Source organism: Hyla sarda, chromosome 3 (assembly GCF_029499605.1).
Source record: "Hyla sarda isolate aHylSar1 chromosome 3, aHylSar1.hap1, whole genome shotgun sequence".
Classification (NCBI taxonomy): domain Eukaryota; kingdom Metazoa; phylum Chordata; class Amphibia; order Anura; family Hylidae; genus Hyla; species Hyla sarda.
This window is the reverse complement of record NC_079191.1, coordinates 106,884,725-106,911,955: the sequence shown is the minus strand read 5'-3', so window position 1 is coordinate 106,911,955 and position 27,231 is coordinate 106,884,725. Positions and strand designations below refer to the sequence as shown.

Here is a 27,231-nt window from a genome sequence, read left to right as displayed (position 1 = left end):
GGCATGCTTAGCAAATCAGTGGATTCAGCTTAATCCTGCTTCTGCCTGCGTTTAGCTGAGGGGGCATATGATGGCACACCCCAGAAGCCCTGCGCAGCAGAGACTATCATTAAGCAGTAGGTGGTAGGGGAGTGAGGAAGGTACTGTATGTGTTGTGTTTTTTACCATTTGTCTGAGCATGATTATTTAAAAAAAAAAAAAAAAAATTTAATGCACTGAAAATATCTTATCCTCTATCCAAAGGCAGCGGCGGCGGTGGCGGCTGAAACTCAGAAGCTTAGAGCTTCCGTGTTTGTGACATCACGCCACACCTCCTCCATTCAGGTCTATGGGAGGAGTTGTGACGGCTAGTACGTAGCCTTCACGCCTCTCCCCATAAGCATAAATGGAGGGAAAGTGGCGGCTGTGTTCGCCTGTCTTCGGGCACGGAGCAGAGTTCGCTCTGTGCACCGAATGACAGGAGTGCCGCAGCAGAGATTTCGGGGGTCCCCTATCCATCGCAATTAGACATCTTATGGATAGGGGATAAGATTTTTTTCAGTGGCGTACCCCTTTAAAGCATATTTCTGCTTATTTATGCATGGGGCACTGCCATGAGCTTTCCTTTTACCTCTATTAGGAAAGACTGTATTATCTAGATATAACGTTGTGAGAACACTTGGTTCCTCCTTGGTTTAAAGTGTAACTACAAAGTTGCCGATTTTCCCATAGACCTTTTCCATAGCAATTTCGTAGACGACTCTGTAGACCACTCACGATATGAATCTATTTGATGTAGTATTGGTATTAGTATACAGTGTACACATAATTCTTATTTTTTATTTTTTTTTGCATGTCTATTTAGGCATACCTGCCAAGCCTTCTGGTTGCTCCATTCTATTCTGAGACTTTAATTTGTCTTTTCCAAGTCTTGACAAATGGTTTTATTCAATTGCCAATTCCAAGATTATGAACATTTTGAGAGAGTAACCAATGTATTACAGTAAAATGGAAAATACCAGAAAATGCTGGCTTTTTTTAAGAGCATATTGTTTACCACATTTTTTATTTATTTATTATTATATATATTTTTTTATATATATATACAGGAACGCATAAACATCACTTTGGATCACAAGTCTCGAATTTTCCAAAATCTAAATGGAGCAGTTGGTAAGGCAAACCATGTTTTTCCTTCATTTCAACAGAACATTTGTGGTTAAGCATTTAAAGGGAACCTGTCAACCCATCCGCACTCTATGAGCTGCAGACATGGGCTGACAGATAATAGTGCAATAGCACAAACTGTACCTAAAGCTGAGGGTGGTTGCAGAAGCCCCTAGACATCGTATCCAAAGGTTGTTCAGAATGAAGGGTTGTTCTTTGGATAAGATGTCTAGGGGCAGAGTTCCCCTTTAAATTTTAGGTTTTTATTTTAGGCTCAAGTGTAGAGGAGCTGGGGACAAACTGTAGAAGGGTAACTTCAGCAGCATAGTCCCCCCATTTTCACCCTTTAGCCCAGAATAAATACCTTGTTTTATGACATCTGCAGAAGCCCTTAGCATTGGAAAAGATAATGTTTGTGTTATTGTACCATTATTCGTCATCTCATGTCTGCAGCTCATAGTATAAAATGACGTCACTCTCTAGGAAGTCGTGGGTGCTGAAGTAGGAATCCCAAAACTTGGCTATTGTGCTGTTTCCCGCATAATTTATTCCTTGACTCCGATATGTTATTGACTATGTCATCACATGCCATAACTATATGCACATTCTGAATATGCTTTGTCTCACACCTTCTCACCAGACTATATTATCACTCCATTACCATTTATCTATATTCTTGTGATGATTATATTGAACATTATTGTGTAACTTAACTACCTGCATTACTAGACGTGATCTGATTATTTTCCATTCATTTATACTGCCCCTAGATCTGATGAAGGTCCAGTGTGGACCAAAACGTAACACGTTATTGTTTTCAGATTGCAAATAAAAATTCACATTATTCAACTCCGAAGTGGTGTGCCAAGTTTTGTCTACATGCAGCTCATAGTATACAGACGGCCCACCAGATTCACTTTAAATACTGGTTTGTTCTCATCCCCAGAAATTCCTCCTGTGGACAAAACAACAAAGCTATTTTTAGTCTATAAAAGTCTATAGGAAGACCTGCTGTAACTTGCATTAGTCTCAATAGGAATTTATTGTTGAAGCGGGCATCGTGCCCATCAATAAATTTAGCATGACAATGTTTTTATAAAATGAAATACATTTTGGCTGTAGGGAAAAAAAAAAGCTTTAGAACGTGTTTCGAAAAAACACAAGTTTAATGTAGCAAATTAAGCTTTGAACCATTTGTTATGCAAGAAAAAGCACAAAGAAAAAAAGAAAAGGGATCTTTATTTATTTTTTTTTTTAAATACTTTAACTCTGTTTCTCAACCAAAGTGCCTCCAGCTATTGGAAGACTACAACTCCCCGCATGCTCAGATATCCTTTGGCTGTCCGGACATGATCAGAGTTGTAGTTTTGCAACAATTGCAATGATCCTGGTTGGGAAATACTGCTTTACCTCAATATGGATTAACACGCACACACACACACACACACACACACACACACACACACACACACACAAGACTTCTTAGTTTGGTGTGAGGCATAGAAAGATGGTGCTATTTTGTAACTGTAACATGTACAATGCACATTGCTTAAAGGGGATTTCTAGGCAGGAAGTTTTTTTTTTTTTTTTTTTTTTTTTTTTTTTTAACGTCTCAGGGTGCAATTGGAAAAAAAAAAGTCATACTTCTAATCCCAGCCACAGACTCTCTGATGGCACCCTATTCCTGCGGCTCTTCTCTTCTTTTTGGAACTTGTGGCAATCCCTTTGGACAGGAAATGCCTGTTTAGCCAATCACTGAGTCTAGTGGGCATCCTCCGCCTAAAAAGTCCATAGTGGTGAATCAAGGTAGCCAGAGGCATTAAAGGGGTATTTCTGTAAAAAAAAAAAAACTTTATTATTTTTTTTTATTTTTTTTATATCAACTGGCTCCAGAAAGTTAAACAGATTTGTAAATTACTTCTGTTAAAAAATCTTAATACTACCAGTACTTATCAGCTGCTGAGTTGTTATTCTTTTCTGTCTGACCACAGTGCTTTCTCTCTCTGCTGACACTTCTGTCTGTCTCAGGAACTGTCCAGAGTAGCAGCAAATCCCCATAGCAAACCTCTTCTGCTCTGGACAGTTCTTGAGACAGACAGGTGTCAGCAGAAAAGAACAACTCAACTTCAGCAGCTGTTAAGTACTGGTAGGATTAAGATTTTTTAATAGAAGTAATATACAAATCTGTTTAACTTTCTGGAGCCAGTTAAATTCCCCTTTAAAAAAAAAAACTCCCTTGAAGATCTCTTTTCAGCTTTACACTCAGTGTCGGACATAATGATTTGTAAGTATACATTTAAATATACTTTTTATTGTGTGCATGTGGATTAGTGTTTAATCCCTTTCTTCCATCCTTCTTGGCAGATGAAGTTGTATTACATTTTGAAAATGGGAGAGCAAGAGTAGAGAATACTCAGTATGAAACTTTGCCAGTTCTAGTACATGGAAATGGTCCAACAAAGGTAAGAAAACACAAAAAAAACTAATAATTGCAAAAATGTCTACTATTATAATGTAAAAATCAAGTAATTATATTTAAGGCATGCATTAAAACAAAAAGAGAGAGGACAAAGAATTAGAATTAATTTAAATGGTGATTTACATGGCAATTTTTTTCAACAAATCTTTTAGAATAATGTGTGTGTGTGTGTGTGTGTGTGTGTGTGTGTGTGTGCGCATGAGGAGTAGCATAGTTTCCAGTCATTATTATAACTTGTATACCATATTTTTTTCCTCTTGTAGGCTCAATCTCTTAATTTTAGTTGTCTTGGAGCTATTATTTAGAGTAGCTGCTATAATAATCCCCATACACAGCACACATATAGAGTAGGGAATGCTCCTTTCCTGTATTTATAATGCAGACCCACATAAACAGCAGCATAGAGGACAATATACAGCAGTTCTGAGCAGTGTAAGCTTTGAATTTTAAACCCATTAGAGCCTTTTGCAGCATTTCAACTCCCCTCCCTTTCCACAGACGTCTATGTGGAGCATGTAACTAATCTAGTCTTAGAAACAATGCAATAATTTTGACCTTTTTATGATTGACATTTTTTAACATACATGAGAATGGATGTATGGTGAAAGTAGGAATATGATTTTTGTTTTAATTAAGGCTTCTTTCACACTAACGTAATGTTCCTGCATTTTAACAGCTGTTTTTCTGCTGAAAGTGGTCATGAAAAAATAGACAAAATAACTGAACATAACGGATGCTAACAGATGACCAATGTCCATTTTTTTTTAAAGGGCATTATGTCAAAATAACTGATATGTTCCATCCGTCATCACCCGTTATTTTATCCTTCATGCATCCATTATAGTCCGTTATTTTATGTTAGTTTTAACGCTTTCTGGTTGCGATGCTGTACTGAGCATGAGTGGTCCTTTGACTTTCTAAAAACTTTATGTGCAATTTTTTTGGTACTGCAGAATTACTATGTCTCTCTTTTCTTAATGGCCTGAAATGCTGGAGAAGCTTATGAGCAAAGCTGTTTTAGGCCCTGAATGACATTCAAGGAATCCTTTAAAGGGGTACTCCGGTGAAAACCTTTTTTCTTTTAAATCAACTGGTGGCAGAAAGTTAAACATATTTGTAAGTTATAAAGGAGTTGGAGAGGCTCTTGTCAGACTACCCACCAAATAAACCCGGGCTACCTAATTAGACACCTATACCCAAGGTGTCAAAATGTAGTTTGTCTGTAGAAATATATATATTAGGGCTCAGGGTTTGAGACAACTGGACAGGTAGTAATTCAATTTATTAATAATATGCAGTGTGACAATAGAATATAAAATAAATGCAAATAGCAGCAACTGCGTCTCACAGGGCCCTTGTGTAGACGCAGCACCAACTATTAAAAACTATAACATATGTATAGCATAATGTGTAAAATATTAAAAAACCTTATAAAAAATTATTGAAAATAGAGACCACCATAAATATATGTGGGGAGAGGAATCTGGGTGGGAGAGTCTTAGTCCATCCACAATAGTCAATTATCTCCTCTCTTGAAAAGTCCTGCTAATATAGACAGATTCCGGTGTTTTTGTAACCAATAGCAACCATAAGGTTAGTAACCCGTAGCAACCATTCAAATGTGTCCGGCTATAGTGGTAGTTCACAATTCAACATTTTAGCAGATGATATACTTGCTATTTGCAGACAATGTTCAACGTAAAAGCTTGTGTGCAGTCACTATTAGTATGCATGCATATTTTTACGATACTTTGTATCTCACCGCTCCCGGACACTGATGCGCTGAACTTCACGGGGAGGCTGCGATCTCCTCCTATTGCGCTATGGAATCCCGCAGTGTGTTAACACTGAGTGGCTCTCTTGGCATGAGACAGCATCACCGGAGACTCGGCCGTCTCCCACGGTGGTGATGCTGGAAGACAGTGGGTTCCGGGTGGTGGTATTGCAGCGGTTCTATGGGTAAGTACGTAGATATGCCAGTGACGTCCTCGTCCGCGTCCACTAAGTTAGTCTTAGCTGCTGAAGAAAGGACTGAGACAGTTCTGAAACGCATCCAGCGTCCCCTTAATATCTATTGAGACCACCAGTATACTTGCCCTACTTAGCCACTAGCAGTCCGATACCGGAAAAAAAGACTGTCAATCACCCGACACCTGGTAAAGGAGACATCCGCGCCTCGCTGCCACACGGACGCCACCGGCATATCTACGTACTTACCCGCAGAACCGCTGCAATACCACCACCCGGAACCCACTGTCTTCCAGCATCACCACCGTGGGAGACGGCCGAGTCTCCGGTGATGCTGTCTCATGCCAAGAGAGCCACTCAGTGTTAACACACTGCGGGATTCCATAGCGCAACAGGAGGAGATCGCAGCATCCCCGTGAAGTTCAGCGCATCAGTGTCCGGGAGCGGTGAGATACAAAGTATCGTAAAAATATGCATGCATACTAATAGTGACTGCACACAAGCTTTTACATTGAACATTGTCTGCAAATAGCAAGTATATTATCTGCTAAAATGTTGAATTGCGAACTACCACTATAGCCGGACACATTTGAATGGTTGCTAGGGGTTACTAACCTTATGGTTGCTATTGGTTACAAAAATACCGGAATCTGTCTATATTAGCAGGACTTTTCAAGAGAGGAGATAATTGACTATTGTGGATGGACTAAGACTCTCCCACCCAGATTCCCTCCCCACATATATTTATGGTGGTCTCTATTTTCAATAATTTTTTTATAAGGTTTTTTAATATTTTACACATTATGCTATACATATGTTATAGTTTTTAATAGTTGGTGCTGCGCCTACACAAGGGCCCTGTGAGACGCAGTTGCTGCTATTTGCATTTATTTTATATTCTATTGTCACATTGCATATTATTAATAAATTTAATTACTACCTGTCCAGTTGTCTCAAACCCTGAGCCCAAATATATATATATATATATATATATATATATATATATATATATATATATATATATATATATATATATATATATATTTCTACAGACATATTTGTAAATTACTTCTATTACAAAATCTTACCAGTACTTATTAGCTGCTGAATGCTACAGAGGAAATTCCTTTCTTTTTGGAACACTGATGACATCACGAGCACAGTGCTCTCTGCTGACATCTCTGTCCATTTTAGCAACCGTGCATAGCAGATGTATGCTAAGGGCAGCATGGTGGCTCAGTGGTTAGCACTGCTGCCTTCCCATGCTGAGGACTTGGGTTCAAATCCCACTAAGGACAACAATAGATAAAGCGTTATTATTATTACAATAACGTCAGCAGAGAGAACTGTGGTCGTGATGTCATCAGAAAGCATTCCAAAAAGAAAATAATTTCCTCTGTAGTATTCAGCAGCTAATAAGTACAGGAAGGATTAAGATTTTTTAATAGAAGTAATTTACAAATATTTTTAACTTTCTGCCACCAGTTGATTTAAGAGAAAAAAGGTTTTCACCGGAGTACCCCTTTAAGTGGGTGCAATTGGTTTTTGTAACTGATTACCTTTAATAGAAACTACAATCTTTGTGTACTAGAAGCAATGGCTTTAGGATTGACTACCAATTTTATTGTGCTGCCAATGTCAACTTTAATACCAAAACAAATATGAAATTGTAAGTATTTTGTTGACCTTGTAATCCTCTTGTTAAACACCTCTCACACTGTTTAATTGGGTTAAAACATGTAATAGCAATAGTACATGTGGCATGGATGCAAAGTTTTTGCTTTATTTTATGATACATTTTAACCTTTCCATCAAAGAGAGCCAGAACATAAGTCCTGGACCACAAGCTGCACTTTTCTTGCTTGCCAAACATAGGGAACAGATGTAGAAATCAAGTAGACTGGGCAAGAGGGAAAATAATAAAATAAAGTGAATTTCTACATAGTGTTGGATCTTCAAAAGGAAATACCATTTCAGTAGGTGACAATTTCTTGAGCTATTGTCTAGTGTGTGGAGTCCCAGGACCTTTTTATTTATATGTTGTCAGCCTTTGAAACCTGCCCAGGAAACCGGAATATTGGCATAAAAATGTTTGTTTGGCCTTGAAAGTCAATGATTTGTGCCATTTCTTCAGCCACTGTCTGAAATCAAATCCCCTAATGTAAAGTCTGAGAACACGTTGAACCACAATGTACCTTGTTCATGTGGAAATGAAAGACACGGAGCAGTAAGATGTATTTTTCATTTGGAAACACAGAGTCATAAATACCTTCTTTCTCTGAGTGACTCACCAGTTATTTTAGGATTGGTTTTCAGTCTCAAATTCTGAGGTTACGTGCACCAAAGAAGCCTATGACTTCACACAAGTAATTCTCTGACCTCTGATGCTCGAGTCTGCTGTACAGGCCTCACTGGTATTTGTTGAGTTAAATGTCTGCTCATATGGTTTTCTATTCCCTCCTGAGTTGATTCAGTCAAGTAATGTGGAAAAAAGGAAACTCTATGAAAGGAGGAAAAAGTGTCTTACAAGAGACGGGACAGACTGTCACAGACTGATGCCATCTGGAAAGCATTTGCTGGCCTTCCTGCTTACATTAGTTTGCGGTTTTGGTCTCATCATCTGATTTAGTATTTTAACAGTCCCTCTGCATGCAGTAATAAGGCATTATAATCTTATTAAATACAATACCTTTAAATTGTAGTTTTTAATGGTCTAGGATTATAAGACTTTGTAGCATGATGCTGTCGTAGGTGTTCTAATTCTGACACCCTGGTGAAAGAAACATGGGGTAATTAAATGTTTTACAGTATAGGATTAAAATAACACAATGCGAGAGTAAATATGGCAAAGGGAAATGGAACAATAAGTAAGCATAAAACAAATATTTAAGAAAATTTCCTTCTAAAATGGAAAAGAGTAATGGATGTAAGTGATTCAGAAAACTGTCTGAAAACTATTAAAAACTCCAACAAGCTGTTATGGTTTAGTTAGTGGTATATTTGGGTATTCTAAATTACAAACAATATGGCTACTATTACAGCCCCCACAAGGTGTAGGCACATCCAAATTTCAGGTTTGGAGATATATCACTAAATAAAAAGGGTCATTTGCTACTCATAGAACTGGCACACCTCTTTAATAGGTACCATATATTTATAATATAGTTATTCAACTTTAAGATATATATAATTTATATAAGAAATGTATCTACATATTCTGCCTGTGCATCATTTTTTTGAGATCATGATAACTACAGAAGAGAGAGATTACGTTTTCTGTGTTATAGTTTGTAAAGTAAGGTTCCTTTTTTATTGACTTCTTAAAGGACAACTGCAGCGCAATATACACTTATCCCCTATCTACAAAATAGGGGATAAGTGTTTGATCGCGGGGGGTCCGATCTCTGGGACCCCTCCGCGATCTCCCTAACTGGGCGCCGCCATTAGCGCTCATAGTGAGCGCTATGGCGCATAGCGTCAACCTAGAGGTCGAGGGTGACGCCCCGTCTCCTCCCCGTCCCAATACAGTTCTTTTGGAGGAGGCACGAACGTTGCCTCCCCGCCTCTCCCATAGAGATGTATGGAGGAGGCGTGCCGGCCGCAACGTCATGCTGCGGCTGGCACGCCCCCTGCACGTGACAGCCATGGCCCCGTACAGGAGATCACAGGGGGTCCCAGCGGTCGGACCCCCCGCGATCAAACACTTATCCGCTATCCTGTGGATAGGGGATAAGGGTTAATCACGCTGCTGATGTCATTTAAGCTATATTCTTATATTTGTGGCACATCTAGCTAGCAGTACTGTTTAACCCAGTGTACTAATGCCTTCATTGCTTGACTGACAGGCAAGCTTTTAGGTCCTACTATAGACTTTAATAGGTAAATACAGATAGTAGATATCAGGGTTCTTTGTTAGGCTCCTGGATGCTATGTTAACCCATCAGCACCCGGTATTGTGGTATGAGGATGCCAGTGGGATAACAGAAATGCTGCAATTGCTATTGACTGCTTTGACTAAAGGGTTAAATGTCTGGAATTTGACTTGGCTCTAATCCCAGCTATTGTAGAACCATGTCAGCTGTTTGTTATGGCTGGCACCCTCTACTGTTGGCATGGGCATAGCTCCTAACCCTTCATCTTCTATATATACTAAACGTATGCTGTGGCGTACCAGGGGGTTAACGTGTAATTTACTAATCTAAACTAATGGTCTCCTTCTTCTGTTGAAGGATAGAGATGTCGCGAATTGTTCGCCGGCGAACAGTTCCCGGCGAACTTAGTATGTTCGCGTTCGCATCGCCAGGCAAACATATGTGAAGTTCGATTCGCCCCCTATACTTTAACATTGTGGTAAACTTTGACCCTGTGAGTCAGAGTCAGCAGACACATTACAGCCAATCAGCAGCAGTCCCTCCCTTCCAGACCCTCCTACCTTCTGCACGGACGCCATTTTACCTTCATTCGGCATGCTGCAGGCTTAGAAAGTGGAGGGACAGAGAAGCTGCTCCTGCTGTAATAGGGAAAGCGATAGCTAGGTTGCTGCTAGGTGGTGTATTCTGGGTCCATTTTACTCCTAAAGCACTAGTCTAACATCTGCTTTAAGGACAGAACCCAAAAAAGCCCTTTTTAGGGCTCAAATATCAGTCCGTGTGTCTTGCAACAGCTGGAGGCACCCTGGTTGGGAGGGAACCGCTGGTTAAAAGGGGTACTCCTGTGTAAAACTTAATTTCCTTCAAGCAACTAACTACAGTATTAAAAGGGCTATAAGTTCAGTCTGTGTGTCATGCAACAGCTGGAGGCACCCTGGTTGAGGACCTCTGCTTAAAAGGGTAACTTCGCTGGCAACCTTTTTTGCTCAGTCACACTAGTGCAAATCACATTTGGTGTGACAGTTGTTCAAATAAATAAAAAAATAATACCTTTTTTGGCTGTGAAATAAAACCAGTGCTGCCTAAAGGGGGGCTCTAACTATGTGCTGCCAAATATGGGGGAATCTATGTGCTGCCTAAAGGGGATCTAAATATGTGCTGCCTAAAGGGGGCTCTATGTGCTGCCTAAAGGGAAGCTCTAATTATGTGCTGCCTATTATGGGGGAATCTATGTGCTGCCTAAAGGGGGGCTCTATGTGCTTCCTAAAGGGGGCTCTACCTATGTGCTGCCTAAAGGGGGGCTCTAACTATGTGCTGCCTAATATGGGGGAATCTATGTGCTGCCTAAAGGGGGGATCTAACTATGTGATGCCTAAAGGGGGGCTCTATGTGCTGCCTAAAGGGGGCTAAAGCACGTTATTCCAAAGAATTTAGGAATAATAGGTGTTTTATGCCCTTTATGGATTAAAACCAGACTCTGCATCAACTATGTAATTTTCCATGGGAGTTTTGCCATGGATCCCCCTCCAGCATGCCACAGTCCAGGTATTAGTCCCCTTGAAACAACTTTTAAATCACTATTGTGGCCAGAAAGAGTCCCTGTGGGTTTTAAAATGCGCCTTCCCATTGAAGTCAATGGCGGTTCGCCGGTTCACGAACATTTGCGGATGTTCGCCGTGCGCGAACCGAAATTTTTATGTTCGCGACATCACTATTGAAGGACTTAAACTTTAACTACACCTTGATAACTTATGCTGAGAGTTGGTGTTTTGCAATTGCTGGATAAGCACAGGCTTATGTATTTGGCTTATTGGGTATTTTTTTGTTTTTTAAAGGAAATCTGTCACCAGTGTCACCTGCACTAACCTGTCGGTTGTTGACAACAGTACTTACCTTGTCCAGTGGCAGGGATCTCCGGTAATCGTGTCCATTAGCTCCAGCTTGGGGCACGGGCAGAGCTTAGTGACATCACTGCTGTTGTTCTCTAGCAGAGAGACCCAGCTGGGAGCAGCGGTGACGTCACTAAGTTCCAACCATGCCCCAAGCCACTGCTGCTCTCTGCTGGGTCTAACTGCAGCAGTGACGTCACTAAGCTCCACCCGTGCCCCAAGCCGGGTGCCCGGAGTGGAGCTAACGGACAAGATTACTGGAGATCCCCGCCATGGAACGTGACAAGGTGAGCACCGTTGTCATCCGTGTCACCTGCACTATAGGTCAGTACCGACAGGTTAGTGCAGGAGACACTTGTGACAGATTTCCTTTAACTTGAGTTGCTAAAATTATCAATTGTTAACATTTATAATAATTTGACATTTTTTTATTTTTTTTTCACATTTGGAAATATATAGTCTAAAAGAATTGTCCTTGTGACCAGGTGGTGACCACTGTTTGTCAGTTGTTACATGATGCCATGATTCGCGGATTTGTGCAACGAAGCTTTCAAATAATATGTGACTTTGTCCGGTGGTTTTAGTCTGCTGTGTAATCCTGCCTGAATGAGTCTTGGTTATCACCACATTAATGTAGAAAATCTTGGACAGCAGCTCAGTGATTGCTTCCAGATGAGACGCACACATAGAAAGTCTTTAGGATGGGAGCACTTTTGACCATCCGTTGTGTGGCTCTATGCCCACAAAATGAGATGGTCCTATCCCAGCCACAGTAGAGCAGGACAAAAGTAGTTGTTTGTGAACATGAACACATATTTCTAAAATAATGCTGCTTCTACTGCAGATGGTCTTACTGAGTTTAGAAAGTATAGGGCAATTTTCTAAATGTCCCTTCATATTTGCCAGCATCCAACCAATTAAAAACTCTGATTCCTTCTAGAATGGTTTTGGAGTGGAGTGTTTTATAACACAAGATCCCAGAAACCATTCCAAAAATATTTCCATAGTAGTCTGGGGTTTCTTTAAAAACCTGTTACTTGTACAACTTGTCTCTCCTTCAAACCCTGTAATAAACAAAGTTTACAAGCCATTTAATGCTGGTGGTCATAACCTCGTGGCGGCCCCAGAAAAGCACCTGTTGTCAAAATATTCAAACTGCAACCTTATAAAACGGGCTGTAAACATTTGTAAGCAACTCAAAACTAGCACCGTTTCATGCACCTAGATTTATTATGGTTTACAAAATGTCTTTTATTTTGGCTTTTACATACACTAGCTTATCCTTAATTTATATTGTATATCTAATATTTTTTAAATGTTCATGTTTCTGTTTAGGTACAGCTTAACTATTTTGGTAATTATATACCAAATATTTGGACTCCTGAAACAGGATGTGGGACATGTGATATGGACACTATAGATTTATCAACACTTGAGGTAAGTGCCTTATAATTTTTCAGAAATGTAAATGTTCAAATTTCCATATCTGTTAAATTACTAAATCGATACTTGCTAAATCTATGTTATACCATAATTAAATGCTTTTACCGTAATCTATGCTATCACATGGGTTTAGAGTATATTTAACAGAAATGGATTTCTCTTTCTGTTTGTAGGTTTGAAAGGTACATGTGTATATATAACAGCAATTTATTAAGAATTAGGCTACATTCACATTGCCGGCTGTCTCCAGCAGTGTGAATCCCGTTATTTTAGGATCGAGAATAGCCAGAGAAAAAATAATGCTTGAACCATCTTTCTCCGGCTATTCTCTCCGAAAATAACGGCGCTCAACAACCCCATTGACTTTAATGGGGTGCATCGGGACCAGTTATTGGCCGTTGTGACCTGTCAAAATTACGGCCATCAAACTGAAAAAAAATAAAAAGGAGTTTAAAGGCCATATTTGACGGGGAATACCGGCAGTGTTAAAGGGGTTTTAGATTGTAAATTGTTGCATTGTGTATTTCACTAAAACAATTTGTTGCAATGCCTGCACTAAAACTAATCCAATACAAATAGTTCATCTACCATATATTGTAAATCATCTTTTCTTAGTCTGATTAGATTGCATAAGGTAAAAAAAAATTTATTTTTAGTTGAGGCTGGGTTCACATCACGTTTTCACCAATACGGGACTGCATATGGCTGGGGGGAGCTAAAACATTGCGCTCCCGTATCCCGGCCGTATGTAAGTCATTTCAATGAGCCGACCAGAGTGAAACGGTGACTCCGGTCGGCTCATTTTTGTCCGTATGCTGTTTTCCACCGCACCTCAAACCGTGGTAAACGGGGCAAAAATTAGCCGACCGGAGTCACCGTTTCACTCCGGTCGGCTCATTGAAATGAATTACATACAGGCGGCATACGGTTTTAGCTGCCCCCAGCCGTATGCGGTCCCCTATTGGTAAAAATGTGATGTGAACCCAGCCTGAGAAACATTATTTGTAATTCCCAATCTGTAAATCCATCCAAGAACAAATGACAGAATTTCTAAAATGTTTTAAAGGGGTTATGAAGGTAGATATTTTCCCAGAATACCGCTTTAAGAAATGTTTAAATTTGTGGACAAGAAATGTATTTTGAATATTTTGTCTGTAGAAGTAGAAGAGCTTGTAGTGTATTAATATGGAAAAATGTAATGTGTTGGTGATGTAAGCCAACCAATGTTCCACCCTAATATTCAGTACAAGTGTTTTTGGAATTATAAATTGTTAAAGCATCTTGTTACTTAATGTTTTTGTATCGTCCACCTTGAGTTCACGGTTTCCTTTCCCTGGTTCCTGGAGACATTACATGTCTGTTTTTATGGCATTGCTGCGTTCATGGCAAGCCTTCTAAAATGACACACAAGAACTGTAATTAGAATAAAGCATTGCTGTCAAGGGCGCAAAACAATATCAATGACAAGACTGGAAATCCCTTTTGGCACCAGCATATCTGTTTTGCTACTTGAGGTCTCCATATATTTATGTTTAGTGGCTGATTATATGTGTCATATACAAAACAGGTTTCCACACTGGTTTACTGTTACTTGGGGTAAACGGAAGGAAAAACTGAATTTAAAACATATGGTTTGTTCTGGACGCCTTACAAACAGTGGCTAGTAAATTAGGTCATGGACTTTGAACAGCCACTGCAAAACATTCAAATTGTCTGTTGTGGTGAGGAAGATGAGTCTTCTGCTTTGCTGTTAATATATAGGTATTGCATAACTAGCAGACCAATATAGAGGGCTTTGCCTTGTGTTATAATTCAGACCCATTATCTGAAAAAAGTTTTCACGGTTTCTAGAGTAATAAGAACTGCCACTTTTTTTTTCTTTTCTTTTTTTAACTAATAATTGTCAAAACCCTTATGAAAAGGCCTGAAAACCATGGCTTGTTGGTTCCATTTTACTTATTACGTATCCGCGAGTGCTATGGCTGTGAATATGGTGTTACCTATAAATGTACCCTCAATGATGAGTGTTGATGCTTAGTTTTGGGTCCAAATCTGATTTAATTTTGATTTGGATCCAATTTAGATACATTCCCATGAATGCCCAGCCATTACTCACACCAAGAATGTAAAGTAGCAGGGACTTCTATCAAACGCAAGAGTCTCCTCTCTTGTACAGTACACTGAGTGGCTGGGCCATGTGCACACTACATGTAGTGAGTGAAAGCTGCAATGCATAAAGTATCAGTACTTACCTCCAGGCCACTTAGTGTACAGAAGCAGGTGCAAAATATATCCAAATGAATCACGTAAAGTACAGATTCACATTTGGGCTGAATGTGATTTGTCAAATCATTTTGCTCCAAATTGATTTGCTCATTACTACTTTATAGATTTATAGATGAGATTGGTTTGTGCACATGCATGTGTATGGAGGTTTTGTCTTAGGTAACCTTGCCACATAGAGTTTGTAGCCACAGCTGAACTTTAAACTTAAAAGTGTACTCCACCCCTAGACATCTTATCCCCTATCTAAGGGATAGGGGATAAGATGTCTGATCATGGGGTCCTGCCGCTGGGAACCCCCGCAATCTCTCCTGCAGCAATGTCTCTTTACAGAACAGTGATATAATCCCGGCCCGACTGTAGATCAAAGGATGTTTTAGATAAACTACAATTTGTGTAGGGGCAGGGGAGAAGTTGCTTCGCTCCGTACCTGATGACTGGCGATGCAGGGGCTGGAGGATCATGACGTCACGACCCTGCCACCTCGTGACATCACACCCCACCCCCTCAATGCAAGTCTATGGGAGGGGACGTGACATCCTCTGGCACCTGCATTGCCAGTCATCAGGCACGGAGCGAAGCTCGCTACGTGCTCCAGTTGACTGGGGGTGCTGCAGGAGAGATCGCTGGGGTTCCCAGCGGCAGGACCCCCACGATTAGACATCTTATCCCTTATCCTCTGGATAGGGGATACAATGTCTAGGGGCGGAGTACCCCTTTAAGGCAGGCAGAAGCAAGTGGTGAGTGAAAATAATGTCAGAATCCCTAGCAAATTTCATAAGAAAGAAAGATATGGTATCGGGGGAGGCATGTTACACTATAAATGATTGGGGGGGGGGGGGTTACACTATAAAAAAAAATTAGAGGAATTCCCCCCTCCCCACCATCCTTTATAATAGATACTCTCTTCATCCCCCCCCCTAATACTTTATAGTGCAGAGAGTGAATCACCCCTTTGTTTCCCATCCTGTATGCACCATATCCTCCTCTTGTGGTGCATTATAAAGGATGGGTGAGGAGGCATGCACTATGAAGGGTGAGGATTTTGTGCAGTGTGACTACGATATCTGGGGTAGGGCACAGATGACAATGGGGGCTTAACTTCATGCAGATCTTCTACACACTTACAGCAAATCCACAGCAGAAATCTGTTGATTTTGTAAGTTTGACATACATATATTAATTTATTCAGGGCTATAGGGGTCTAAATTAATTCAGGGGTGTGGGATCTGTTTTTTTTTTTTTTTTTTTTTTTTTTTTTTTAGGAATCTGTAATGTGAATTTATTTAGGGGCCTGGTATTAGCGTTGAGCATGAATAATCAAAAATTTTACCGCGAATATCGGCACTTCACAATTTTGTGCATATTTAGAATGTAGTGATATATATTCGTAATGATGAATATTCCTTTTTTTTGAGAATATATGCGAATATGCAAATATTTGCGAATATGCAAATATTTGCAACAAACGGCACTTCCAGTCAGAGGACACTGATCCCTTCCTTCTTTTAGGTGAAAGATATAATTGCGCTTGCGCACTATGCAAACTTCATTACGAATTTTCGCACAGAAAAAAAATAGAACAAACATAGCGAATATGGGAATTTTGCAAACATAGGACAAATATTAGTCCATATATTAGTGAAATATTGCAAATTCGAATATGGCCCCTGCCGCTCAGCACTACCTGGGATCTAAATTAATTTATTAAAGTATATACAGATCAGTGATATAATCCCAGACCAACCTTAGATCAAAGGATGTTTTAGACAAACTATGATTTGTGTTGGGGCAGGGGAGACGTTGCCAAATATTGGATCTGCCCCAGCTCCAAATACTCTAGGTCCGCTCCTATGGACAACCTCTTTTTTATGTACAAATATGTTTTGTTATGTATGAAATATTGACTGGTTTTACAATTAGAAACTAGATATGAGGTCTGTGGGCCATAAAATTCAATTATAGGGGTGATGTGTATCTGAAAAGGTTCATAAATTGACTTGCTGTAATGTAATGCTGCTTAAAATTGATTCTCCAGGACTCAATTGTGTTGCTTCCTGCCAACCTCCCTTCCAGAAACCTAAATCTGCTTTTATTCATTTGAGTAAAGACACTACATTTGTGAAAAGAGCTTAGAAAATAGCCTAAATATGAGAAATGTCACTTGTTTTATATACATTTTTTCTGCACATTACCCTTATTAGAACCCCAAAGGATTTGTTAAAAACATCAGCTAATAACAATGGGGGCTTCATGCAGATCTTCTACACACTAAGGGTTTGTTCACACTATGGAGTTTGAACGGAATCTCCACTCGCATAATTCCGCCAGCTGAGATTCCATTCTGGCGGCCGCCGCCAAAATACTTTGGGGTAGGACCATCCGGCACTGCGCCATCACCATTGATGGCTATGTAGTGCTCGCGGACTTCCGCGCAAAGAATGAACATGTTCTTTCTTTGCGCGGAACAATTTCAGCGGTGGAATTGTCCGCTGCTGAAATTCCTCAGTGGGAACGAGTTTCGCGGAAACCAATTAACACTGATGTTTATGTTCACAGCGCTTTATTCCAATTGCGGAATTCCACTCACAGAATTCCGCGGGAATTACGTAGTGTGAACATACCCTTACAGCAAATCCACAGCAGAAATCTGTAAGTTTGACATATAGACATTACCTTAGATTTTAAAGGAAGCAAACATCACAACTGCAGCTAGCATCATATCCACAACTCTAATATTCAGAACACCTACATAAAGCAACTTTTAGACAAAAAGACACTCCATTCACTTATTGGGTGAAGAAGGCTGTCTATAGCTTAATGTGGTATTCTGGCTTTTTACATCTTATCCCCCTATCCAAACGATGGGGGAATAGGGGATAAGATGTATGATCGCAGGGGTTCCACCGGTGGGTACCCCTGTGATCTCGGTCCAGCCCCCGGCATTCTGTGCGGGGCGCTGCTTCCGACATGGGGACATGACATCATGGCCATGCCGACTAGTGATTTACATGCCGGGGGCTGCACCAAGATCGTGGGGTCCCCAACGGCAGAACATACATCATATCCCCTATACTTTTGATAAGGATTAATATGTATAAAGCTAGAATACCCCTTTAATATCATCACAATGCCATGGTCTATGCCCAGCACAGGTTATATTGTGGAATGTTGGTTCCCAGTGGCCAAAAACCACTAAATAAATAAAAAAAAATGTCTTCTCATATTACATGGTCTCTATTGATAGTTTACTAAAAAAACAATGAGACAAATATAATTAAAAAAAGAGCAAGAATGGTAAAGAGAGCCATCCTACTCTATTCATATGATACTGAGGTGAAGTTACCCAACCACAGAGCGGGCCTTCCATCTTCTCCCAGCCAAACCTTCAATGACCTGTTCTTCATAATCTTGTAGAACTAATCTTCTACCTACAAGATAGACCATAAATAACCAAGATAAAAATTATTTTGGATTTGCAAGTTTCCACAGTTTTGTTCTACTGAACCCTTCATACACTGCAATACATCAACAGAAAGAAGCCTGTGTATGGTTCTATGTCTTGGCTTTACTAAGCTTTTCAATACTAAGCCTTTGTGTACGGAGTGTTCATCCAGGGAATAGTTTTAAATGTGTTCTGCGTTTTAGAGAGAGTTAAGTAATCCCTTTCCGTCAAAAAATATTCTGTCGCTCTGACTTTAACATAAACAGCCCATAGCTGTTGCAAACCTAAATTGAAAGTAGAAGATTTAACATCTGGGATTATTGTGAAACTGACGTGCAGATATGGAAAGCCATGTACCTATTTAATGGAGCATAGGAAACAGCTTGACTACAGTGAGGGAGGATGCCGAACATTATACAACTCTGTTTTAACCTATTAATTGTGGTCTGAAAAAGGATCCAATGCTCCAACACACACACACACACACAAACACACACACACACACACACACACTGCTTAAGGCTCACTAAGAGCCACAACACTTCTTTTGTGAATCCATATTCAATGACATTCTTTTCAACAAATGATATAATAATACATTTATTATTTAGAATTAAGAATTTGGCAAGTTCAGCCTATTTAAAACATATGCTTAAGAAAAACGACAGCATACTCCGCCCTGGACAGGAACGTCTTAAAAATACACTGTATGTGAATCACATACTAAGCAATTCTTAGAACAGTCCTGTCTCCCACTTATGCCAATGTAATGCCACTTTAGCACATAACAATGGCAGCTGGTTAGTTTTTTTTTGTGTTCCATTTGCTGAAGCTGTAAATCCCTTGTACATTAGGTAGAAATGACTTTAGATGCCTTTTATTGTGAACTGCGATTGATATCTATATATTATTCAATGTACACCCCATAGATGGTTGCTAAAGTCACATGTTTTCTGAGCCTGTACCATGGAACTTAGAAACACTTATTGATACCCAACAATACAATAAAAATGATCAATTTGTAGAATTTTTCAATATATTATATAATTACTAAAACCATATTGCAAACTGTTATAGTGAATATTTTCCACTTTATAGAAGATATTCAATTTATACAATGTTTTTATTTATTTTTTTTTTTTTTCTTGTCGCACGTGTTTCACAGTGATTTGACTGGAACATATGTCATAGCATGTCATATCACAGAAAGAAAATGATAATATATGTTACTCAATTGGTCATGCTGTTGCCTTACATGTCTTTTCTGTATTTGTCTAACAAATCCCTCCATTCTGCTGCTCACTTATTCCCACATCCACTGTTCAGGAAGGGGGGTGTTAGAGGGAAGCACTGAGCCCATTCACCATGCATTTACTTCCTTCCTGAGTCTGCTGTTCTATCTCTCTTCATCCAATCAGTGCAGGCTGCTCTGTAACCTCCTCCTCCTTTTTGTTTTCAGACAGGAGTCTGATAGACAAAACAGGAGTGAGCACATAGAAGTGTTAGTCTTGCCAGGTCCCCTCATTACTTTTCCCCCGTTCCCTCTCTGGCTACCTTGTCCAAAACAGATTTAGCTGTATCTTGTGCTTACTGAGCTTGATGTCTACAAAAGTACTGTGCGGGTATGCTGAGAGTTGTAGTTTTGCCACAACTGGTGGCACCCTTTGGTGGAAACTCTGTTCTAGCTACTTTTCATATACTTAAAGGGGTATTCCACCCCTAGACATCTTATCCCCTATCCACAGCATAGTGGATAAGATGTCTGGTCTGCTAGGACCCCTTGCAATCTCTGCTGCGGCACCCCAGTCATCCAGTGCATGGAGCGAGCTTCGCTCTGTGCCGGATAACTAGCGAGGTGGCACTGGAGACTCTTGACGTCACGCCCCTTTATGATGTCATGCCCTCCCTCTCAATGCAAGTCTATGGGAGGGGCGTCCACCACTCCCATAGACTTGCAGTGAGGGGCCATCGCATGATGGCACGAGGGGGCATGGCTGTGATGTCACGAGCCTCCGGCACCACAGCCGGTGTTCTAAACGAACGTTGGGTGCTGCAGGAAGATAGCGGGGGGTCTCACCGCTGAGACTCCCCATGGTCAGACATCTTATCCCCCATCCTTTGGACAGGGGATAACCTGTCTAGAGGAGAACCCCTTTTAATTTGGTTGTTTTCCTCAACAAACTAAAGTCATCCATTGGCCTTCTATAGTGATATAGATTTTGAAATTTTCTGTATATAATTATATATTCAGAACAGGTATAATGGTCCTTCTTGTGTTTGGTGTTACTGAAAGACCAAAGGTAAAACTTTATATTTGTTTATAGAACTTAATGGATAACCATGTGATGGATATCTAGAGACTTGAAGAGGGGGAATAAATCCTTTCCATCAACCAAATCCATCATAGGGAACTAAAGTCAATAAAAACAAATAAAGGCTCTAAACTTTCCATTTGTGTTTAAATACTTGTATTAATCGAAGTGTAGCTTGACCTGTTCTGTTCATCTCATGAGGTTTAATGTTAATTTATTGTGACTGTGAACATAATGGAAGCTTCCCATTTGTCTATTTTAGGACTATCCAAGGGTAACAGTTGGAGTGTTTATTGAACAGCCAACTCCCTTCCTGCCAGAGTTCTTCAAAAGATTGTTGGCCCTGGATTATCCCAAAGAAAAACTTTCTCTCTTTATTCATAACAGCGTGAGTATTATGGGTTACATTGCCTTTTACAGGTTTTTTACATATCGTCTTACCATCATGTTTAGCATTTTCTTTTAAGTCTGTTTCTTGGCTGAACGTCTTGTTAAATTTACGGGCTGATTGATATTGGAGCTCTCACATTTTACGGTGGACATGAGTAGTAAATAAGATATCTTATCGAGCAGAGAGTTTGGGAGGTAGTTATCAAAGTTGATTCTGGAACTTGTAGTTGGAGTAGATGTACTTGTGCTACAGTTTGCATCGTAAACATTCTTTGACATTTATAAATACACAAGAATTTTGGAAGTCACAAAATGCTTGTTTATCTAGGGTGTTAAAGGGAATGTGTCATCAGAAAATGATCTATTGTTTGAATCAAGGTTTTATGTAACACATTTTTATATATCATTTTTAGTACTGTTTTTTTTCTAATTTTTCATTTTGCTATGCAATTTTTTCAGGATTATTTTAAAACCTATAGTTTTCATTCTCTCCACTAAGCCTAAAACTAAGCTCAGACTTCCTGCTCTGTACAGATCACTTTGCAGCAGTGTCCTCAAACTCAAGATTACAGAAGACACCAGTATATATATATAGATAATAGATGATATTCACAGGTCAGCCTCCCTCCTGTGCAGAATGATCTCTGCAAAGGTCACAGAGCATGCTCAGAACCCTTTCCTATTCATGCCAATTGGACAGGTCCAGTCTATTGTTGGCTGTTAAGTAAATTTCTGGGGGGGGGGGGAGGAATTTGAATATTTAAAAACAAAATTGGAATACTGAAAAAAAAAAGTTTGAATATGAGAGTAGAAAACTATTATAAACCAATCATGCCTATTCTAAACTCAAATTATAGTCAGCTTTAGTGGATAGAACTAGTAATGCTGGCTAGTATGGGAACATTAAAGGGGTATTCCAGGAAAAACCTTCTTTTTTTTTTTTTTATATATCAACCTGGCTCCAGAAAGTTAAACAGATTTGTAAATTACTTCTATTAAAAAAATCTTAATCCTTTCAATAATTATCAGCTGCTGAAGTTGAGTTGTTGTTTTCTGTCTGGCAACAGTGTCTGCTGACATCTCTGCTTGTCTTGGGAACTGCAAAGAGTAGAAGAGGTTTGCTATGCGGATTTGCTTCTAAACTGTGCGGTTCCCGAGACACGTGTCATCAGAGAGCACTTAGACAGAAAAGAATAACTCAACTTCAGCAGCTCATAAGTCCTGAAAGGATTAATATTTTTTAATAGAAGTAATTTACAAATCTGTTTAACTTTCTGGAGCCAGTGGATATATATATAAAAGTTTTTTCCTGGATAACCCCTTTAAGGGCTTATTCACACAAGCAGATTCTGTTTCAAACTCGCAGCGGGTTCCCTCAGCAGATGTTCAGCTGTGGAATCTCCTCTATTGAAAATCTGCTGCAAACCCCATTGACTTCAATGAGATCTACAGTGGATTTTTCGCAGCAGAGATTCCGCTGCCGAAAATCTGCTGTACAGAGCCTGCCCAAGAGATCGGGAAACTGCGAGTTTGAAACAAAATCAACCCATGTGAACACACCCTTAGGCTAGGAAATATTCCTGCCATAGTCTCCGAGGAAGGCTGGTGCTGGCTGAATCGGTCTGCTCTAGGGCCGTGCAGAAATTGCCGTCCCCATAGATGGTATTGTATTCCACTAAAAGAATGAGCGAGGTCATTCATCAGCGGAATTTCAGCAGCGAAAGTTCCACAGTGGAAATTCCATCATGTGCACAGTGCAGCGGAATCCAATTGCTGCATCGGTATTTACGGACATAATTTCTAAGCAGAGTTACTCTCAGAAATTCGTATGGTGGAATCTAGCCTAACTAAGACTGTAATTTGTATGTATACAATGTACCAATAACAATGCCAGTCCTCCAGAGTGCAGTAAAGGATAAGATACACATAATGACTAAGTAAGATAATGAAAGACATATTACAAACATGGAATTAAAATACAGTTTGCAGTATTGTTTTCAACTCCTTTTCCAAGTATTTCAGACACTGTAATGATTAGAAATATAAGCTTATCGGGAACCTTTATATGCTTTACAGGAGGTTTATCATGAAAAGCATGTTCAGAAATTCTGGAAAGAAGCCAAGACAGTCATCAAGAACCTAAAAGTAGTAGGACCCGAAGAAATGATTACTCAGGCAGAAGCAAGAAACATGGGAATGTAAGGCAATCTGAATACCTTCTGTCATATGCATGTAACAGGATAATTCTGTAAGCAAACATGTTCTGTAGCACAAAAAACACTGATCATCCTGGTGGTGTAGATCAGATTTTTCAGGCTAACTAAAATCTATAGGGCTTGTTAACATTGAGTAATTTCTAGCTGATTTTTTCCATGAATTTGTAATCTTTCTGCTCCATGATAAATGGAGCAGAATGATCAAGAATTGGGGCTTATGTCCACACCAATTTACCTGGGACATAGGCGCTGTCCTCTTGACAAACAGGAGTCTCTGATGGATTCTTCCAGAAAATTAAACATGTTCAATCTTTCACCAGAATCCAATTTCTTATAGAAATTCTGCTACAGAACTTCTGACATGTGAACTGAAGAGCAGAATTCCTAATGAAACAAACGGGAGCCTGCTGTAAGGCAGAATCCGTGCAGAGTATCCTTGTGGATATTCAGCATAAATTCATCATAGTGTGAAAGGGGTCTCATTTTCAAGAAGAGTTAAAGGAGGCTTATGATCACAATGATTATTTGGGAGCACAGCTTGTACAAATACTCCCATACTTAAAGGAGATATGCAGTGAAAATCTTTTCACTCATCCTTTGCCTGGGCTGCAAAAAAAAAAAAAACTTTAACTCACCTTTCTACGTTCCCCTGTTGCGGAGATATTGGCATCCCGTTCCTCCAGTGCTGCTCTGCTCCATGCTTCTTAGGCTCAGAACGTCACAGCACTGTTAGCATAAAGCTGATGTCCCGCCTCGGCTGGTGATAGAGCTCCATAAATGACAGTGCGCTTAGCCGATCACCGGCCGAGGCGGGACGTCGCTGCGGCCGGCGATACGCTAACAATGCTGTAATGTTCACAGAGCAAAGCAGCACTGGAGGAACGGGACGTCGACATCTTCTCAACGGGGGAACGTAGCAAGGTGAGTTAAAGTTTTTTTATTTTTTTTTGTTTTTGTTTTTTTTTTTTGCAGCCCGGGCACAGGAGGAGTAAAAAGATTTTCGCTGCATATCTCCTTTATAGAGGTATTCCGCCCCTAGACATCTTATCCCCTATCCAAAGGGATCCCCGAGTTCGCTCTGCACGTAATGATGGGCAGTACAGGGGCCGGAGCATCGTTACGTCATGGCTCCGCCCCTCGTGATGTCATGGCCCGCCCCTTTCAATACAAGTCTATGGGAGGGGGCGTGGCGGTCATCACGCCCCCTCCCATAGACTTGCATTAAGGGGACGGGCCGTGATGTCACAAGGGCGGAGCCATGACGTCACGCTGCTCCGTCCCCCGTATCGCCCGCCATTACGCACAGAGCGAACTCGCTCTGTGCTGTAATGATAGCGGGGTGCCGCAGCGGGGATCCCAGGGCTCCCCAGCAGCGGGACCGCGGCGATCAGACATCTTATCCCCTATCCTTTGGATAGGGGATAAGATGTCTAGGGGCAGCATACCCCTTTAAAATGAAGGCTGACATACATTAAGGTTTTATTATGGGTGTGCAGTGTGTTTTAATGACTTATGCTATCTAATATACGTTGAGGAATCTATATATTTATATACATTTGTGTGTATTGTAGTTGAGTTGTTCATTTAGCAAGCTGATGCCTTGCCAAAAAAAAACTTCAGAAGCCAGCCTGAGGTAATGGATATATCACTCTCACTGTATAAGGCAGGATTAATGGAGGTAACATACATATGTTTCCAATTCAGATCTATAGAGTGTTAGTTACGGCAGAATTTGTCATCTGCTACAACAAAGAAATGATGCTGGCTACAGCACTCAGGGAGTACTGTTCTTGTTACGCTTACCCTTTATATGTGTATAATTATAACGTGTGTGTATATGTATGTATATATATATATATATATATATATATATATATATATATATATATACTGCCTATTAAGTTTCATTTCTCTAATGCTGGTTTATTGGTAAACCTTCTTTTACCCCACAATCTTTCTTTGTAACCCTGTCATTACTGGCTGTAATTTAATAGTAGGATCGCGCTAGACTGCAATTCAACATGATTATCTGCTTTGCCAAATCAATTAAAATCACTTCTAGAGAAAGAAAGTTCTGTAGTCCCGAGCCAGTGCAAATGCTGTTTAATTTAGAAGGAAGGAATAGCAGAACATTCCTAAGATGTGATGTAAAAGGTAAAGGAAAGAAATTGGGAACGGCTATCTCCCAGAGCACAGCAGGACAGTTATGTGTAGTTACTGTAGTGAGATGAAACACATTGTAGTATACAAATTAAAAATAACTAATCACAACCTACTACAAAATATTGTTTTCATGATCCTAAGGTTTAATCCTTTATGTTAATGGAGACAAATAACCCCTTAGTGACTAGACAATTGTGTTACTCCAATTGAAAATAAATGTTTTCAAATCAACTGGTGTCAGAAAGTTAAACAGATTTGTAAATTACTTCTATTTAAAATTTTAATCCTTCCAGTACTTATCAGCTGCTGTATGTTACAGAGGAAGTTGTATACTTTTTTTTTTAGTCTGACCACAGTACTCTCTGCTGATACCTTTGTCCATGTCAGGAACTGTCCAGAGCAGGAACAAATCCCCATAGCAAACCTCTCCTGCTCTGGACTGTTCCTGACATGGACAGAGGTGTCAGCAGAGAACACTGTGGTCAGACTGGAAAGGACTACACAATGTCCTCTGTAGTTTACAGCAGCTGATAAGTACTGGAAGGATTAAGATTTTTAAATAGAAGTAATTCAACAAATCTGTTTTAACCTTCTGGCACCAGTTAATAAAAAAAAGAATAATAATCTTTTCCACTGGAGTACCCCTTTAACAGAGTGTTATGTGGAAATCTGACCAGTGAACATGGCCTAATAGTTACATAAGACATCCACTGGAAATTCCGCCAACATTTACTGCCAATTTATTTTATTGAGACTCTGCATTCCCATTCAGACAGTGGCATGCCCACCGCGGAAATTCCACATTCCACAAAAAAATAAGACCAGTCTTAACTTCACTGAATGAAATTTGTGCGGAATTGCAAAAATTACGCAGTGTGAACATAGCCTTACGTGGTTAGGTTCATTTTTAGGGAAATCACAACTTTGCACAAAGAATAGAGTTTTGTGAGAAGGAAATGAGACCACGTCCGCTGAACTCTGAACTTGCAGCTCCACAAACGGATGTGTTGGAGATAGCAGATCTTGGGTAAAGGAATACGCAAAAACAATATCAGTTGTGCTGATACATAAATAAAGGAGTTTCATAATTTAAAAGAATGCTTTGATAAAGATCACACATTCTTTAATGAAGATGGAATATTTTTCTGGCTATGGGAAAAAAGTGTAATGTTCTAGTATGTTAGCAAGAGAGAGATATTAGAATAATTGTGGTCACATGTTGAGAGGGTGAAGACCTGTAATTGTTCATTGTTGGATTCTAACTTTTTATTTATTTATTTATTTATTTTCCCTTCAGGGACATCTGCCGCCAGGATAGTGAATGCAACTATTATTTTAGCTTAGACGCTGATGTGGCGCTAACAAATCCACAGACTTTGAAGTTGCTGATTGAACAAAACAGGTTGGACATTTCACACAATTCATTCACTGTAGAGCTAAAACCCAATTGTATTACACCAGCTGCTTAACCCCTTAAGGACCATGGACATGTATACACGTCCTGGGGGGATGCGCTTTCCCATACCTTGACAAGTATACACGTCCATAGTTCTGGTGGGTACTGCCCAGTGACAGTGACACAGCCAGGACCCTGCAGCACTGCCGGGACCAAAGTAAACTTTGGTCCC

General features: G+C 39.9%; 1 protein-coding gene across 2 annotated transcripts in view; it reads left to right on the top strand.

Annotated features, from left to right (window-relative positions):
• PLOD2 (procollagen-lysine,2-oxoglutarate 5-dioxygenase 2) overlaps positions 1-27,231 on the top strand; it is a 115,207-nt gene that overhangs the window by 65,177 nt on the left and 22,799 nt on the right. For both annotated transcript variants that reach the window (XM_056564821.1, XM_056564822.1), the window contains exons 6-11: positions 1,089-1,152; positions 3,511-3,608; positions 12,687-12,788; positions 21,097-21,222; positions 23,301-23,422; positions 26,901-27,005. In XM_056564821.1, the coding sequence (XP_056420796.1) occupies positions 1,089-1,152; positions 3,511-3,608; positions 12,687-12,788; positions 21,097-21,222; positions 23,301-23,422; positions 26,901-27,005 (617 nt within the window). The remainder of the gene's footprint in view (positions 1-1,088; positions 1,153-3,510; positions 3,609-12,686; positions 12,789-21,096; positions 21,223-23,300; positions 23,423-26,900; positions 27,006-27,231) is intronic.